The 19,405-nt window shown below is 44.3% G+C and overlaps 1 protein-coding gene across 8 annotated transcripts in view; it reads left to right on the top strand.

Moving 5' to 3' along the window:
- Positions 1-19,405, top strand: part of ptprua (protein tyrosine phosphatase receptor type Ua) — a 147,105-nt gene that overhangs the window by 75,537 nt on the left and 52,163 nt on the right. For all 8 annotated transcript variants that reach the window (XM_078290147.1, XM_078290148.1, XM_071899088.2 and 5 more), the window contains 3 exons: positions 3,245-3,516; positions 10,292-10,373; positions 17,671-17,786. In XM_078290147.1, coding sequence (XP_078146273.1) covers positions 3,245-3,516; positions 10,292-10,373; positions 17,671-17,786 — 470 coding nt within the window. The remainder of the gene's footprint in view (positions 1-3,244; positions 3,517-10,291; positions 10,374-17,670; positions 17,787-19,405) is intronic.

The raw sequence follows: 19,405 nt of genomic DNA, 5'->3' as shown, positions 1-19,405 counted from the left end.
CTTTACATCCGAGTCGTCCACGGATCTGACCCGGCTTTTGACCTGCCAGAGATAGTTTTTTTTTCTCTCTCTCTCTCTCTTTTAAGCTGGGGACTGTCATTGCTTATGATGAAAGGAATCAAACGTTTCTCTGTATTTCTCAGCTGGCTTGCTTTGCAGCTGACTGTCGAGCTGCTGAATGAGCAGGCATACCCCAGGCTACATATTAAACCAGACTCTGAGTGATATGTACTTGCTTTTGAATACCAATGATGCGAATGTATCAGGGGTGAGACATGGAAAATTACTTGATAACACAAACCACACTTGCTGTAATTGAGTTGCTTCACATTTGCCTTACCCAAATAAATAGTTACACCCAGAGGAAGAATTTCTTCTGAGCACATTCAAGAAATAAAAGATTGTCTCCAGTTTGTTATCAGCATTGTTACACTTCATTTAAACACGAGACATGCCACATCTAAAATTAGAATGGCAATTACTTCTTGGGGCCGGGTACCGTTTTGCATCCCTGATGACAATTATTCCACGCGGTTTGTTTGCTGCTAGGTTTTTACCTGCACTTGGTAAAAACAACAACGAAAAAACAAAACGCAACAGAAAACAGATGGAGAACTGTTGTATATGAAAGCATCAACTTGTCATCAATCTGTACTCGTTGGATACCGATTTTGTTACAATTCATGTTAGGTTCTCACTCACTCATCTTTACACATTGTGTTCAGAGACTGGGGGACAATCTGGGGGAGGAGGAGGTGGAGGAGGAAGAGGTGGAAGATGAGGTGGAGGGAGAGGTGGAGGATGAGGTAGAGGAGGTGGAGGATGAGGTGGAGGATGAGGTAGAGGAGGTGGAGGAAAAAGACGAGGTGGAGAATGAGGTAGAGGAGGTGGAGGATGAGATAGAGGAGGTGGAGGAAAAAGACAAGGTGGAGGATGAGGTAGAGGAGGTAGAGAGGGTGGAGGAAAAAGAGGAGGAGGTGGAGGATGAGGTAGAGAGGGTGGAGGAAAAAGAGGAGGAGGTGGAGGATGAGGTAGAGGAGGTGGAGGAAAAAGACGAGGTGGAGGAGGTGGAGGATGAGGTAGAAGAGGTGGAGGAAAAAGAAGAGGTGGAGGATGAGGTGGAGGAGGAGGTAGAGGAAAAAGAGGAGACAGAAGAGGAAGAGATGGAGTTGGTGGAGGATGAGGTAGTGGAGGAAGAGATGGAGGAAGAGGTGGAGGAAGAGGTGAAGGAGAAAGATATGGAGGTGGAGTTAGGAGGAGGAGTTCCTGGGAAGGTCGGCGGGATTTGGAACTGAGTCCACTTGGGTGGTTGTAAACTGTGTGTGAATGAGTGTGTGTGAGAGGGAGAGAGAGAGAGAGAGAGAGAGGGAGAGCGTGTGCTGATATGCGTCCTGCATGTCAGCGTGTGAGTATTACAGCCATCTCTCTGGTTTAAGCATTCCCTTGGTTGCCATTATGGCCTAATAACCGTGTCAGTATGATTAATGGCGGGAGGCAGGGCTCTGATTGCACACTCATTCAACTGCACTACCTAGGCGACTACACTACCCACGATACCGCTGTCTTGCCCGTCCGCCCCGGCCATCTCGGCCAGCCTCGATGTGAAGGTTATGTGCGCAATTAACATGCGTTCTCTCTCCCGACGGCAACATCAAACGGCTCGATCCGATGATGATGATTGGGAGATTAGGAGAGTTCTAGGGCCGGAGCTACGCGATCTCCCCCCCGCCCCCCCCCCCCATAACCACTCGATCCAGTCCAAGGTAATAAACGCAGACAGCTCATTGCCATTCCTCTTCTCTCCCCCGTCTTCACCGGTTTCCAGCGGCCGCTTCTTTAAGTCGAGGTGCCCGGGTGCTGCGGAGGCCACTGTCAAAGGCAAAACTCCCCCCCTTTGTTTTCCCTCTCTATCTCTCTCGCTCTCTCCATCGCGGCACTCTTCTCACGGCCGGCCGAACTCCGCCGCGCCGCTGGGATGAGAGAGCTGACGGCGACTGTGAACCTCAGAGCCAAAATGAAAGTCCTATCTGACACGCGGCGCCGGAGCTTTGAACAGGACAGATCTGAGGCAGCGCAGCAGACTGATGTGAACCCTGAGAGCTCTAGCAGGGAGAGGCAGAGGCAGACCAAAATACAGACAAATAGCCAGAGTCTAGCGCACCGATAGTTTGGATAACAACCTTGAACCTGTCAACTTTTGCTGGCAGGCCCTTTTTTTTTTTTTCAAAACAGGCTTGTGTTCTTCAGTGGTTGAAAACTAACATGACATATCTATCTTGGGTTGAGATGTTCCAGGTGAAATCCACAGAGTTCGGTCTTGTTATTTTTTTCATTTCAGGTCACTATGTTTTTGTACTCTCTTCTTCCATCTGCAGACTTAAATAAATTGTCCACTGATGTTGTGTTCTATAACGAAAACACACAAGTAGGGCTGCACACATAGTGTGTGTAGTATTGGGACTGGCGTCAATCCAGCTCTGAAGTGCTCAGATCAGCATGATGAAGCTGTCACAGTACCCATACATGCGCTTTGCCACAATATAAAAACTTTTCCAGCAGGAGGACAAATATGAAAATGTTGAACTTCTTCACTTCTTCAGCATCTTTTGTTCAGATGTAGCCTTGGCTATGCAGGTTAAATCGATCTGTTTTATTAGGCCTAACCTACCACTCTGTTCTTTATCTGTTAACCTATTCTGAATACGCTGTTTGAGAGTCTATCAATAAGCTTTTCAAACAGGGTAAAAAAGAAGTTATGTCCTCTAGCCTGTTACGTAGCCTATTTTCTATTATCATCATTTATCATTGTTAGACCTATTCATTTTAATTTGAGGATTGTTATACAATGATCAGTGCATAATTTGATCAAATGAATAAGTAAACAGGGCACCCCGGTGGATCACCGTGTAGAGGGCGTACCATATAAGGCTCAGTCCTTCCCGTAGCGACCTGGGTTCGAATCCAGCCCGCGGTCATTTGCTGCATGTCCTCCTCTCTCTCTCTCCCATACCTTCTTGTCTCTCTCGTACTATCTCTGTTAAATAAAGCATAAATTGCCTAAAATAAATCTTTAAAAAAAAAAAATGAATAAGTAAATGCTATTGATGCACTTAAAACTGTAATGGGTTTATAATAAGCCAATACTAGGCAGCATGAATGACTGTAAATTGAGTAATACTTTGTATATTTGTACACACAAAAATCGGTACATAGTCCGCTTACACCTCTCCCTCTTCTCCCCCAGGGTCCTTCATGATGATCAACTCCTCCCAGCACTACGCGGGGCAGCGGGCCCAGTTGCTCCTGCGCCCGCTCAGCGAGAACGACACCCACTGCATCCAGTTCAGCTACTTCCTGTACAGCCGCGACGGCCACAGTCCGGGGGACCTGCAGGTCTACATCCGGGTCAACGGCGGCCCCAAGGGCAGCGCCGTGTGGAATATCTCGGGCTCCCAGGGCCGCCAGTGGCACCAGGTGGAGCTCGCCGTCAGCACTTTCTGGCCCAGCGAATACCAGGTGAGAGCATATAGTTTGATCAGTTACATATTTGTTGTGGAATTGATCGATACGGAAGCTGTCAAGCTGCCCTTGAGCACTGAACCCCCAACTGCTGCTCAGTGACCAACAGTAGAAGACTGTGGTTGTCAATGGAGAGTTTTAGTGTCCCATGGTCTAAATGCGGTTTCAGAGGCTCTGGTATCAGCCTTCAGAGACCCATATCAGCCGAATCTTACCTAACAATTTTCCCATGCAGCCGTGTCATATATCATAGGGGCTCAATAGGTGTATAATTGCAGTGGACAAGTGTTTGCGCTGTATCTTTATTTATGGGTCAATTTACCTGTGTGCTGCAGTGTAATCAATACTTCTTTGTCTGACGCCTGTATTGTTGGTGCCGCATTATTAGCGCTATTGTGCAGCTTGTAGGATTCTGATGGCTGGATGCAGCCCTGCCTCACCTCATTACAGCCGATAATTTATCCTCTAGCGCTCTCTTTCTTCTCATCTAGCCTGCCACCCCGCCTCCCCCCCCACACCTCCCACCCCAAAACAGGCGTTAATGAGAAGGCAATGGCTGATGTAAGGGATTGTGGGAGTGTGGGTCTTGCCGAGCAGTCAATTGACCTCAATTCCATGTGACCCTCGTTGCGGGGGAGCGCGGGCCGAGTGTTTGCTTCCATAACCTTGGTGCGCTCTGGGCCCCATCTCAATAAATCAAGAGCCAGTTAATGAGATTAGAGGGCTGCGCAGATCAATGAGGACAGCCTGCGCTTTACCATCCTCAGCGCTCCTGTCCTGGGCGAGTCTCGCAAACAACCAAACTGATTTAAAGTAATGATTTTCTTCCCTTTCTGTAGCGAGACGCTGGAAGTTTGGCTGCCGCCGTAGCGAAGGTAGGAGGTGGAGGAGGCAGGGGGGGAGGAGGGAGGGCGCTCTCAGAGGGGGGAAAGGCGATACGGGAAAGCTGAGGTGTACAATCAGACAAGTCGGCCCGGGCGGGGAGTTTGCTCAGCGGTGCAGTGTTTACTATCCGGACAGACGCATAAGCAATGTAATCTACTACCCGGGTGATGTGTGTCCGAGCTGCCTGAATGTGGTGTCGGTGGGAGAGAGGATGCTGTTCTCTCTGTTCTCTAAAGTCTTCCCTGCCGGGGCACGCAGGCACAGGACCGACCGTTTTATTTGTCCTATAAAACTGGAAGATCGGCAGCAGGTAATGAAGGAGGTAAAGCTGCACAGATGAGTGAGGAGGCTTAAATCCTGGCCCCACGGGGACGGAGGCGCGTGAAGAGGGACAGGACTGAGCCTGAGGTGAGGCTCAGTGCTTCCTCTTCAATGTTCCTCTCCTCTTCTGTAGCCCTCGAACACTCGCCCTCTCCTCGCCTATACTTTCACTGTGATGGCTCAAAGCCCAGCGCGGGCCCCGCAGGGCTCTACTCGTCCAATCCCGCCGATAAGGATCACTGTCCAGCAGTCCCAGCCAACAGATCGTCCCCTGCGGGACACCGAGGAGCAGCCGGCTACAAACGGGCAGAGGACTGCCACTTCAGAGGGCTTGGAGGAGAGAGAGAGAGGGTGTGCGTGCATGCCTGTGTGTGTGTGTGAGGGTGGGTGGGTAGGTGGGAAGGTGGGCGGATGGTTGGTAGTGGTGGTTGAGATAAAAAACAAAAAAATCTAGTAATCATCAATCATCAACACCCCTGCAGGGGAGACAGACTGCTACAGAGATATGTTGGACAGTGATCAAAGGTGTTGGCTTATTGCATTTAGGGTTGACCAATATAGGATTTGAAGGCCAATACTGACTGTTTTGTATTTAAGATGCTGATATTCAGCATTTTTTGCTGTAAATTTGGACATTTTCATGCCAAAAAATACAAGAATTCAATGTTTCCCTCATAATTTCGTCAGGGTGGAAAAGCCTCTGAAACAGCATTTCCCGGTAGATCACTTTAGCATACACTATGTTGAGTGACAGTAGACTCCATGCTAACACTTTAGCATACACTATGTTGAGTGACAGTAGGCTCCATGCTAACACTTTAGCATATGTTGAGTGATAGCAGGCTCCATGCTAACGCTTTAGCATATAGTATGTTGAGTGATCATAGGCGCCAATATTTAAAACATATTCACTAGCTGTAGTCAGGGAGGAACGTCCATCATATCGGAGATGGACAACACTGACTGGCCGATATCCGATGGTTTATAAAACACTAATATTGACCCTATATAACCCTAATTACATTCATACACAGATGTGAGGCAGAGGGAGCAGGCTGCATTCAGCTGTAGTTTCTGCTAGTTAAGCAGAAATTTCATGGCTTCAAGCTGTATTGTAAATTGATGCTGTCCATACTACCTGTGGGTTGTGAGACCAGTAATATTCTCTGAGCGTTCTTTAATGTTGAAAAATACTTTGTCGAGTTCAGCTCAGCTCTCACAACTGTATCACTCATTATCTGAGTTCCTTGAACGAGCTAAGTATAGGTATGTCATGACTAAGAGGGCTAGAGGAAGAAATTGATCAAACTGCTCCTCTTTCTCTCTGTCTCTCTTTCTCTCTCTCTCTCCTTCTCTCTTTCTCTCTCTCTCTCATCTTGGGTTTTAGGAAATATGGGTTAGTGAGGTGGACCAGAGCAAGACCATTCCTCCCTCCCTCCCTAGCTACTCTCCTTTTCCCTTTTCTTTTAACTTTTTTTTCGTCTTCACTCCCTGACCGCTTTGTCCTCCTTATCTCGCTATCTTAATTCCCAGTGCATCTCACTATTTAGTCCTCGCTCTCTTATCCTTCCTATCTCTCTCTCTTTCTTACCTTTTCTATTGCTATTTTTTCCCCCTGTTAACCAACCCCCCTATTTCATCCAGGCAGTGATATAGTGGTAAATAAAACATTGAGTGAACTTTGACCTCCAGTCGGCAGTCATCATAAGGCAAGCTACCACCGATGTAAACAAAAATCAATTATACTTTCAGAAAAAAACATCAATTTTTCATTTTTTTTCCCTTATAAGACTCCTTTTCTCATAAGACTTTATACAACTTACATCATTTGGATACTGCTTTCTATGCTGTATGTGATGAATTTAGGTCTTAAAGATTTATGTTAGTCTAAAAAGATGGATAAACTCTATTGCTGCAGATAAAAAAAAGTGGGAGTAAACTTTCAGTGGGTTTCCCCTCCACTACCTCCAGCTACTGAGACCTTGGCTTTTCAAACCTCACACACACACACACACACACACACACACACAGACAAAAAAATATATTCAGCATATGGTGTCTTGTATTCCAGCAGCCACAGTGCAGTAGGAATATGCCTCACTGTATTCCTCCAGCCTGCGGGGAGAAGATGGCAAGCGCCATTGCGTTTTATATATTCCGGTGTTTTACTGCCACAGTGCCAATACAGATCAATAGTGTTTGTCTCATTCTAACTCAACAAATCAATTAACGGAACATTGTTGCAATTTTTGTTCAACACATTCCTCAAATGATTGCGCGCGCGTCGTTAAATTAATTAAACTCGCGGCCGAGATCGATGGCGTCGTACGTGCAAATTGAAAGCTTCATCATTAGTGCGCACGCATAAATAATTCCCCCGGTGCTATAATGAAAACCAAAAGCCAGAAATATTAATTACTCTGCAAATCCTGTTTTTATTGCAATCCCTTTACTGTCACCACTGTTGATTTTATGTATTCCCTTTGAGGGCTGAGGGAACATGCTGGGGGATGTAGCGCGGGATTTTGTTACCCCATGCTATCAAACGTGTGTGCCTGAATTTTATGAGCCAAACACGATGCTGCGGGGAGGCTGCTATTAAAATGCATGCGTGCCTGCTCTTTACATCAAATGCTGCCGTCCGACCGCCTCCATCTCTCTCTCCTAGCGCGGGGAAGGTGGCGGATTTGATGACACGGCCCTCCGTCCTCGGAGACGGCACCCCGCCGGTTTCAGTAAACCCCAACCTCGATTCGTGCGTTGCAGTGTGTGTGTGCGCCTCGCACCATCACGGCCCCCGGTTTGCTTTTTTGTCGCCCATCTCACCGCAACAAAAGGAAAGGAGGCTGAGAGGGAGGGTGGAGAATGACATCACCTTGAACTGTAGATATATCCAATTGGACAAATCCGCCCCCCCCCCCCCCCCCCCCTCCCGCATTGTTTGCGGCAATAGATTTTCCTCCTCGCCTACTTGTGCGGGTGTTGGAAACGAGGGGGGAACTTTGCTATCAAATATTAAAGATGCTATCGGGCCCCACCGTGACAAACAATATCAATGTGGCTTAAGCGCCCCCCCCTCCCCTCCCCACCCCATCTCCTCCACCTCCACTTTTCTATCTCCTTCTCCCATGCCAGATCTTGCTCCAGTATCTCTTCCCACACTCATCGCTCTCTCTCCTTTCTCTCTCTCTCTCTCCCTATATACTATATATCTTTTCATACATCCCGCTCCCACTCTATGTTCACTCTATCTGCTTTATATTACGCACTGAGCAAATTGTCTCATTTGCAGCGGCCTACTTTGTATGTACGGATTGACAAAAAAACAAAAAAAAAGAAAAGATTTTCCCATCGGTGCGCACTCCGCTATTCAACGCCAGGGCTTTTCCCGCATTGTCTGGCGCAGTCGTACTCAAACACACTTTTCTATAAGCGAGGGCAGATGCGGAGGAGCTTAATGATGGGTCAAGGCGCGGAGCCGGGCGAATCGATGGCGGTGGGCGCGTCGACGCGTGATGAATTGAGGAGTTAATCAGCCAGACGTCTCTAATGGCCCGACATGAGAATGAAAAATAAAAATAAATTAGTGGAAAGAAAAGCCGTAGTCTGTATCCATCTGCCAAGGCCTTGTGTGCTATTGATTGGCCCCAGGCACTTAAAGCCTGATGTATTGTCAACATCGCAATGCATCGCCCGCCTGAGTGCATGGTAGCACAGGCTGACTGAGCACAGGCAGCTAGGCTTTGGCGCAGGAGGCTAGCGGGTTGTTTGAGTGGGTGAAACACTCCGGATGACACACACACACACGCACACACACACACACACATATTTCTGGTGTAGTCTAGAATTAAAGCTTTCATCTCTGCGGCTGTTAATGCACTCAAACCTTGAGTTCAGAGTTTGCCGCGCTGCAGTAAAAAAAGTGGAAAGTCACTCGGCGGAGGGGAATGGTTTGAGCTCTGCTGACTGTAAATTACTACTTGGAGATCCAGAGTCACTTTGTTGCTCTCTGGGAGGCGTCCCGATTCGCTTTGAGGCTCCGCATGGGCCAGGCTCATTTGGAAGAGTGAGTGATTATTTAGGCTGTGTTTAAGGCCTCCTGAGGCTGCCGTATGGATTGGTAAAAGGGACAGTACAGAAATAGAGGGGAAGGATTTATTTATGCGTTGCGCACGTTGATGCTTGAAGAGCTACATCTCCTTAAAATCGAACTCGTTACCCTTAAAATGAAGTTACGTGTCATCAGATAACCTCAAAACCTTTAAGTCTACTAATGTTTGAGTATATTCAGTGTTTTATTTCAAGTGTTTTAGGTTTTCAGGCGAGCGATGATCTCAGATGTCATTATCTGAAGACTGTAAGCTTCAGTATTGTGTACACTCATGGGTAAAAGTAGATGTTATGTACTTTCAGGTGATGTGTAATATTCACACTTGAGATGATTTAGGGTCACTGAACCATGAGGAGTACATTGGCCATTCAAAAATGTTCAGAATAGTAGTAGTAGTAGTAGTAGTAGTAGTAGTATTGGTTTCAATGGAGAGTTTTGGTGTCCCATGGTCCATCAACAGACATATTTGTGTGACTGATATTCATCTGCATCTGATTAATGTCTATAAAATATTAAGGAAATTACATTTTCATCAGGCGACTAAGGCAAAATCCACCCTCTGATACTCCTCCACTGTTATATATCATCAATGTATAATGTTCAGTGCAGTCCAGTGCATTATTTTGTCATGAAGTGTTATAATTTACTTTTTTGGTGTACCCACTTTCCCTCAGCCTGTCTTGGCTGCTCTACTTCAGTTAGTGATTTCCTATATTTCCCAGAATGCCTTTCGACAACCCCCAGAGGAGGGGCGCCAACTTGTTGCCTTCAATCAAATGTGAGCGTCTGGGCATGTAAATATAGCGAACAAGAAAAGTAGTTCGTGAACATTGGGACGTGTCTATGATCACAGTCGCTCCCCTTATTCAAAACACATCATGTCTTGTGCCTGCATTGCATTCTGGTCTATTGAGGCTGCTGTGGGTGGAGAAATTGGTCTCTCTCCTCTTCTATGATGGATTTCTCCCTGTATGATTGTTGAACGTCTCTTGGTGCAAAATGGCGGCTCTAGAAAGAAGCCCTCGCTCTTTGATTCTGAGGGACTGACACCAAAACCTGACGTTTACCGCTGATGTTTTACATCCTGAAACATTTTCTGCTATCAAACTCCATTGTAGCTGCTGGAAATATCTTGATGTGATGTCAGGTGTGGCCATTTATCCACGATAATAAGAAAAACATCAAACAACAAAATTAGCCCAGAAATGCAAGGTACATCAGCAATTGCTCTTAACAGCAGTTAAGAGTTTCCTTTAAACTTCTGATTGCATGAAATTCATGAAACATCTGTGCACTCTCTGTTGTTCTGGACTGACCTTTGTGAAAAGTTTAGCAGTAACGGAGGCGGCTAGATGATTGAGACCCGCAACTCCAACCCCTCGTTCTCTTCTCTCTCATTCAATTTGCCACTCAAGCTATAATGGCCTCTATTTAATTTGTCCATTTTCTCCACAGGTTGTCTTTGAAGCCACCGTCTCCGAAGACCGACAGGGCTACGTCGCTCTGGACGACATTCTGCTGCTCAACTACCCCTGCTGTAAGTACCCGGCTCTCCACCCCCGCCTACACTTACTGACCTTTACTGAGCCTAGGGAAAGAGGCGGGCAGGACCGACGGAAGCCCGGGACGGGAAGCTCGACACTTTCCCAGAGGCGATTGAAGACTAAGAGGCAATCTCGCTGACAGGGAGCGACTGAGGCGCGTGTACCTTGGCTACCTGTCCGAGCGTCGGAGCCGCAATAACGCAGCGGGAAGCTTCTCTTTTGTCCTCGCCGAACACCTGACCTTTTCCTCTGATGGCTCTGCTTCCCAGCCGGGCGCTTTCAAAGCTAATGTGATGTTACGGGGCAGAAAAGGACAGCTAGTGGTCGCTCTCTGATCCTCCTCTCCGAGTCCTTTTTTTTCTCTTTAAGACGTGAGGGGGTTGAGGCTCCGTGAGTGTCCGTAATGTTGCAGTATGTTCTGAGAGATTTCACCATTACACCCCCCGGAGTCCCACCCACATGCTCCGCGTGGATCTCGTATCCGCCGGTGCCAGATCTTTTCTTTGGCCTTCTGCCGTCGAGCTTATTAGCGCTGCAGGACTACAGGCACAAAGCTCAATCTGATACAGGAGCAGTGACTGGAGATGGAGGTCACCGTGAGCACTGTAGCGCCGACCCCCGCCGACTTCCCGGAACAGGGAACCACAATGAGCCACAATGGTCATTAGTAGGGCGAGACTGATGTATCCGTCGATACTGGCCTTTTATTAAGAATCAGAAACCGGCCAGTCAGTGTCGTCCACCTCTGATATGATGCAGTTTGTTTGATTACATATTTATTGTAGAATTGATCGATACTACACTGGTTGTCTATGGGAAGAACTTAACCTGAACTGATTCTAATGCAAAATTTTGCTGTTTGAAAGGCTTTTCCACCCTGCTAGAAATGAAATTCTGGGGGAAACACTGAATCCTGGCAATTTTCTTAACATTTTTGCCATAAAATTTGTCAAATTTAAATCAGCAGCTTCGATCCAAAAATATTGGTATTGATATTTGCTTTCAAAAACCCAATTCTGTCATCGATTCAGAGCTACGTGATTCATTTAGAGATACACTGGCATTCTTTGAGAGGGGTAACATTGTTTTTTAGCCGCATAAATGTGGGAAAATGTTAATGAATGATAATGTGGGGCATTTATGGGCTCATGAAATTCAGATATCTTTTTCTGGCTCTGCTAAAAAAACAGGCAGACCTCAAGTTATAAATCATTGAATCCTCATTGGGAAAGAGACAGAACCCGCTCTAAAACCAGCTTGGCTTCTTCTTCTTTTTCTTTTTTTTCCTTTTTTTTTTACCCGAGCTCATCTCAAAGTTTTACCACTTACCCTCCGTCACCCCATCCTCAGTGGAGCGGCGCGCGTTTCTATGGTGATTTGGGATGGGTTGCCGGGTAGCGCCGTTGCCATGGCCCCCCTGCATGCGACTGAGGCTGGGTTTGGCCCCGGTGCAGATGGCGACACTCGGACCCCCACCATCCCCATTAAATAATCAGTGCTCCCATTAGGAGACCGTGTCCCTGCCAGGGGCCGCTGTGTGTTCCCGCATAACACGAGAAGCACAACACACACACACTGACATGCACTCATTCACACATACATGCACTCATTTGACACAAGCAAATCCTAAGTACAGATAAATGCATACGTGTGCATGATCACGTATCATTTTGTACTCCAGCATGCCCTCACCGACCCTTAAACACAGACAAATTCACACACACACACACACACACGCACGCCCGCACACACGCACGCACGCACGCACACACACGTAGGTAAACATGACTAAGCTGGCACAAATTTCCCCACAGGCAGCAAGAATAATGGTTTGAACCCCCAGGAAAGATGCAAATCAAAGTCTATTCTGTTCGCATTCCAACTTGCTTGACATTTTGTGTCGTTTCCTCTGGAGTCCATGTTTTCATTCTAAACACGTCAGTCAAAAGGAGTCTTTATTAAAGTAGGAAGATCCTCTGAATAAGAGGAGGTATTACTAATTTAAATAACCACCTCAATCTCAATCAGATGGAATACATTTGAGACTCGGAATAGCTTACCTCTATTTATGTTTTGCTGCTTTAATTAAGACTAGACCGGCCACACCACACCACTGGGTGTTTTTAAAAGTAAATTTAAATTTCATTGTAAATGCAATGACCTCCCATGGCTTTTCCTAAATAACCTGCATTTGTAGAATTCTAAATATTCGACTTAATAGTAAATACAGACAATTTTTGCAATTTTCTCCACACAAAATACCCCAGTAGGCACCAGAACAATGGTAGTGCCGCTAGTTCTGTAGCCTCTGTGAACTGCTTTTAATTGGTATATTTTATATACATGGTTTATACATTTGAAATTATTCAGGCTTTGTGGGAGAAAGACACCTGTGGAAATCAGTTACAGCAGAAGCCTTTCACTACTTATTGGAAAGATTGAGCATGAAAAGGACTGGAGGGAGAAAGGGAGGAGGGAAAAGAGACAAATGAGAGATGGGTAAAATGCGAGATGCCAATTCTATCATCCATGCTCTGCCAGATGTCTGTTGCCATGGCAACGTAGCATAAAGGTGTGGGTTTTGTGGACAGATGTGCTGGCTTGTCTCTCTGTGTAGGTTAACGTCAGAATTAAATTCTGTCTGTCCCATCGGTCCCGATGGAAACGAGTCACCGCACGACTCGTCCTAGCAGCAGTACCGCACCATGTCCCCCTTAGTGTTAGACTGATGTATCAGTTTGCCGATACATCAGGCTGATGTTTACTTTTTATTAAAAATAAGATATCAGCCAGTCAGTGTTGTCCACCTCTGATATAACGGAGGTTCTTCCCTGACCACAGCCAGTCAATATGTTTTTATGATTATTATTTTATATCCGATGTCTGACCAGAAAAATCATTCCAGTGTAGTGTGGGTGGATTTTAGTCAACAACCTGCAACTTGAGGCAAACTTGACTGGTCTTTGGACAAAACGTTTCAAATACATGCCAAAATGATCCTTTGATATCGTGGAGAGATGAGCAGAGGTGGAGAAGGTCCAGATCAAAGGCAACAGTTGCTGGATTGAAGGGAACATCCATGGTTGTTGTAGTTTATCCCAGCAGTCTGATGCTTCATGTTATTTATATCCCAAATTTGCTGAATTCTTGTTAAAGGAGAATTCCGCCCTCAGATAATCCTACACTGCTAAATATCATCAGTCTGTGATGTTCAGTGCATTCCAGGAGATATTTTGTGATGAATTGTTGTAATTTATTTATTTGTTGTAGCCACTTTCCCTCTCCCAGCTGAAAAAAAAAAAACAGCCTAGGCCATCTCGTTTACCACCATAACCAGCATCAGACCATCTCTGCCCAGCTAAGACAGACAGACAGAAAAAGACCAGCAGTTTCCACCAACCAACTCAGACACTCTCTGGTCTAGGCTGTTTGGTTTTTTTCAACAGGGCGAGAATGTGTTTGGACAATCCCCAGAGAAGGGGCGTGAATTTGTTGCATTCAGCTGTATATGACCAAGGTAAAGTTAGCTTGATATTGGGTATTGACTATTCTGTGGATATATTCTTAGATATTCCAGATATTCCAGATATTGAAACCAGTGGTTGTAAATTGTTCTTCCTCTTCTAGTTATTACAAATACATTCATCACTATGGTTTTACTTGTTTTCTTTGCAAATTATTGAAGGTGGAATAATGAATATCCACTGAAAAGCCAATTTCCAATATGAAGCTAACCAGTTTTTGTGTGTAGGTAAAGAGAGCAAAAGCGCTAGCGTTAGCTGTCATTGCCAATCAATCAGAGAAGGTGAGGGTCCTGTGCTGTCAGCGTGAACAATTATCTTTAGTAGCAGTATCACTTTATGTTTTTTTGCTAGCTAAGCCAAACATACTACTACAGCTACTAGCCAGTTAAAACTAATACTGTTAAAAGTAGTTGTTGGCTACAATTTACACAATTTGACCTATTTAGTTAGCCAATGTTAGCTGACTGCTAACATTAGCTAACATTATGTGGATCGACATGGCGGTTCCCTGAAATCCAGTTGTTGTAGCCTTATTGAGTAAGTGAGTTTGGCCTCTAGCTCTGTTCATCTCTATAAATCAAATATGGCCACCATGTGAATAAAGGGAAAGAAAGTTTTAGTTAATGGATAAATTTACAGGCTAGCGGCAGTTCAAAACCCCATATTAGTCTAGTCCAAATACAAATGTAGAAGGGCTGAGAGGGCCCACTGAACTCTGTTTTAACTCAATATGTTGGAGGGTTAGGAAGGTATGCTATCTATCCCAAAGAGAACTGTGAGATACAGTGAAGGTCATTGCGAAGTGGAGTGCCTACGTGTTTTCAGAACATTTCTAAAGCATAGCACAAATTAATCAGGCAAATTAACCCATGACCCTCTCTCTTAGTTGTTGAAGCAGATGTTGATTGAGTGCAATGTTTTCATGTATTAAGACATACAATATAGATGTATTCTATTAGACTGAACCAAGCAAGGCATTAGTGAAATTGCTGAAGATAACACTTCAAGTTAAGCAAAATGCAAAAACAAAAACATTAGGCTGATAGCAGTCTTACAGTTTTTCTATCTAAAGTAACTGAAAAGAAAATCAGGGAATAAAGTGATAAAGCATTCATCACAGTTAGTGCTGTAGTCTGTGAGCTGCTTTTGATTAACATATTTCATAATATCCCCATTTTTTTTAAGCATAACACTCTCCCAGAGAGATTTTCTTAGATTTTATGGGGAGTTAAACCCAGGAACTCCCAAATTAGATCATTGGAGTTGCTGCTTGTTAGCAACAGTTAGATATTTTTGCCAGCATTACAGTAGCACATATCATCATTTCAGAGCGATATATTGAGAAAATCCTACATATAGCATCTTTGATTTTGCTCCACTTGACATCATAGAACAGAACAGAGCTTATAATGGCCCGACCAGCTGGCAACAGCATGGCAATGGAGCTGAACCAGAAATCAAAATCAATAGAATAGGCAGAGAATAATGCATGCCAGCCTTTGGTCAGACTAAAAAACTAGAGAGGAAACAAATGGTACTTACATATAAACTGCCTTATTTAGTATCATTTAGTGAATGATCACTTCAGAGAAAGGAAATCATGGACTTGGTATGACTCATCATACAGAATAATAGATGCCAAATCACATGCTGGGCCTTTTACAGTGCAAAGGCAAACTAATTATGGGCATACCAAATGTAAACAGCTCAAATTCAGTATATAATTACATTTAACAAAGAAAAACTGTAAGTAAAACTGAATGAACTTAATTTTTTTTTTAATCAATGTCATGTCCTGTATCTTTAAAATGTTCAGAGAAAGAAATGTTTTCAGAGTAGGCGGTTTGTAGCCAGCTGCTTTCAAAGCAAGCTTGCACATCATTTAAAAAAATACAGATTTTTTGGCATGTTGAGTCACATTTCCCGTTAAGTGAAGACTATAGACACCAAAATCATCTGTGTCCCTGGTAGATCCTTGGTTCTGATGCTTCATGCTAACACTTTAGCATACACTGTGTTGAGTGATAGGTAGGCACACTGGCATTATTCGAAGTAAGAAGACTGACCTTTCAGTAATAAAAGTGGTTTTTATTATATGGCCTGTATACTGTATATCTCCTACATAAAACTGACAGACTTAGCTATACACTGCAAAAAGTCTCCATCTTAAGTCATTTCTAGAAAATTCATGAAATAAGTGAAACAGCATCGGAAACAAGTGAAATTATCTCACCCCATTGGAAGAATTTTTCACTTGTTTGAAGAAAATTAGGATTGTAGGACTCAATAATAGACAAAATTACTTGTTAAGATAGAGATTTGTTGCAGTGTATCATTTAAAATTACTTTAGCTTTAGAACTGCTACAAGTTCTCTTTTTTTTTTAACTTTTGAGATAATACTCTAGTGCTAGCATGTTGCTAAAGTGTTAGCATGGAGCCTATTATCACTCAACATAGTGTATGCTAAAGTGTTAGCATGGAGCCTACTATCACTCAACATAGTGTATGCTAAAGTGTTAGCATGGAGCCTACTATCACTCAACATAGTGTATGCTAAAGTGTTAGCATGGAGCTAACATGTGGATGATTTTGGTGTCTATGTTTTCATCACTTAACAGTTGGCGTATTGCTTTATGAAAAGACCTGACAATACATTGGGTACCATGTTACAAGGCAAGTCGGATGTATTACTACTACATTATGTAGGCTACCATGTAGCGTAACACGCATTCATACAGTGAATACAATGCTGGTATTGTGAAGCTATTCTACATAAAACGATCTTGGCAAAGAGTAGTGTGACTGACTGCGGGGGTACTTCATTTGACAAACCCAATACACGCATTCCCACAGGCATTTCGCTTATGCACTTCTTTGTTTAAGCAAAGAACAGTGTTCAATGGAGTCATTTGGTGAAATGAGCCTTGTTTTGCATCTCAGCATCAGCCATTACATATCCTGTTGGATTAGAGCAGACAATCATAACGAGCGGTCCTGTTTAGCTGCCATAAAGGCTGGGATAAAAGCACAGAATAAGGATTTACTAGTGTTTTTTTGATAGAGATATTCAGACTCGAGATTCAAAAGATGTATAATGCCTGGAGATCACAGCATTTGATACTGCAGAAAAACAAGAATTCTTTCTGAGCTTAGCAAGTGTAAGAGCGTCTGTCTCTGTCAGACTGAATGGAATATGTGTGCGTGCTGGAAAAAAAAACACGTCCATTTTAAGACTTTTAGTCAGTCAGTGTTATAATCTCAATTTTCTTAAAACAAGTGAAACATTCTGCACTTGGGGGGTGAGATAATTCCACTTGGTTCCAATGCAGCTTTGGTTGTTTTAGGAATTTTCTACTATTGAAACAAGGCAGAATAAGGTTACAGGTTGATATGCATCTGTGAGATTATCTCATCCCATTGGCAGAAACTTTCACTTGTTTTAACAAAAAGAAGATTTTATGGCTGTTTTTTTTTAAGATTAAACGACTTGTTAAGATAGATATGTGCGTGTGTGTGTGTGTGCATGTGTGTGTGTGTGCATACATGACTGTGTATATGCATGCATGCATGTACGTGACAGTGTGCTTGTGTACGTACTGTACACTGTTGAATAAATTACACATCACATCTCTGTGTTTAATAGATTTAGACATTGATGCTGAGCTCCAGATGTGCAAGAAGTTCACCAGTGTATCTGTGTGTGTGTGTGTGTGTGTGTGTGTGTGTGCGTGCGCACGTGTGCCTGTGTGTGTCCTCCTTCTACAGACAAGGTGCCTCATTTCTCTCGGCTGGGCGACGTGGAGGTGAACGCCGGGCAGAATGCCACGTTCCAGTGTGTAGCCACGGGCAAAACTGCTGAGACTGAACCCTTCCTACTGGAGGTGAGGACGAGATAGAGAGAGGGAGAGAGAGTGTTATTTTGTTTTGTCTTTTGGGGGGGGGGGGGGGGGGGTTGAACAGTGAGGCGTGACAAGACAGTGTCTCAGCACCTGGATGAAAGGAGGGGATTGGGGACCGGGAGAATAAAGAGCAATAGGAAGGGTAAGAGAGAGAGAGATTTTAGCTTACAATGGTTATGTGTACATGCATGGCTGCTGGCCATACTCCCATTAAGTTCTTAGTCAGGTCAAGCTGTTTACATGAACCTTTGATAGCCTGCGATTGAGTCTCCCAGTTGCCACGAATAAACCAGTTAACAATCATCCTGTCCACAGATAAAATGGTCCGCCAGCAAAAAAGTATGAAAAAGGTTCGACTGAAGAGTAGGTTACTTCTAATACAGGGGAAAGAACTAATCATCCTAATCGTAATTTTGTTGACATCAAAATGTTCCCATAATGCCGTGCGAGTCTGAGTTTGCACAGACAGGCGAAAACCCGAAAGTGAAAGCAGTAAGATGTTTCCATGCCACAGTAATCACAGTAACCAAACGTCAGGTTAAGAATAGAGTTCTCTGTGCATGTAAATGGACAGGAGCCATTGCATGAACAGGTCGGGGTTCAAGTGTCATTCTTAAGGACACTTGGCTGTGGTTGAGGACTGAACCTGAGACTTCTTGGTTACGGGACAGTCTGCGACTAGGCTGCAGATCCCAGAAAGAGAAATGTCCAACGTCCATAACGAAGGGCCAAAGTCACCTCCTCTGACTTTATGATGTGTAGTAGTTCTTTAATGGAACGGGAGCCATTACCCTGTCTGCCGGACACAGTCATCATAATTTAATATTGTTAAATAATGAAGTAAGTTTGCGACTGATTTTGTCTCTCTTAGTCGTTGTGTGGCCACATGGAAATTAATCATTTGACTGTTGGGAAGATGATTAAGCGTGCGCCTGGGATTTTGTAGCCTTTTGATTGCGACGGCTTTTAGTTTACCAAACCCCTAAAGTCGTCTCCGTCACGCACAAAAATGAAAATATTTTCAATTTTTTTCCTAGTTAGCTAATATTAGTCCTCAAAAATCCATCTCTGAATGCCTCCACTCTTCCTCTGTCCTTGAAGCCTGCACATCTAAGTGCTTTTGAAATGACGGCAGCGGGGAGAAGGCGCTTTGCAAATGAGATCTCGCTATACTGGGTGATCCATCCCTTGTGTTTCCGCCCCGATTTTATTTCATATCCTCTTTTTTTTTTTCTTTTTTTTTCACGATTCGAAGCCTTTGAAGATCGTCGGCGCACGCAGGAGCCGTTTTTATGAATTCCGTCATTTTCTGTTGACGCATACTCACACACCGGCACATGCAGAGATGCAGACAAACAAACAATATGTGGCTCGTCCTTTGTAATTCGACTGTAGGGCCGTGATGCACTTGACTTCGACGGCTCTGCCAGAAGAATTAGCAACGGAAAGCCTCATTGCCTTGTCTTTTCAACCAACTCCTCCCCGCTTTTCTCATTAAGAGTGAAAACAACTAGTAACGGCAGAAAATAGAGATTTATCACAAACCATTATTGCCTTCTGTTTCTCCATTTGTTGTCGGGCGCCCGTTTGATCGTCAACAC

The sequence above is a fragment of the Centroberyx gerrardi genome, chromosome 19, assembly GCF_048128805.1.
Source record: "Centroberyx gerrardi isolate f3 chromosome 19, fCenGer3.hap1.cur.20231027, whole genome shotgun sequence".
Classification (NCBI taxonomy): Eukaryota; Metazoa; Chordata; class Actinopteri; order Beryciformes; family Berycidae; genus Centroberyx; species Centroberyx gerrardi.
The sequence above is the reverse complement of the archived record's forward strand: the minus strand, read 5'-3'. Positions and strand labels throughout refer to the sequence as shown.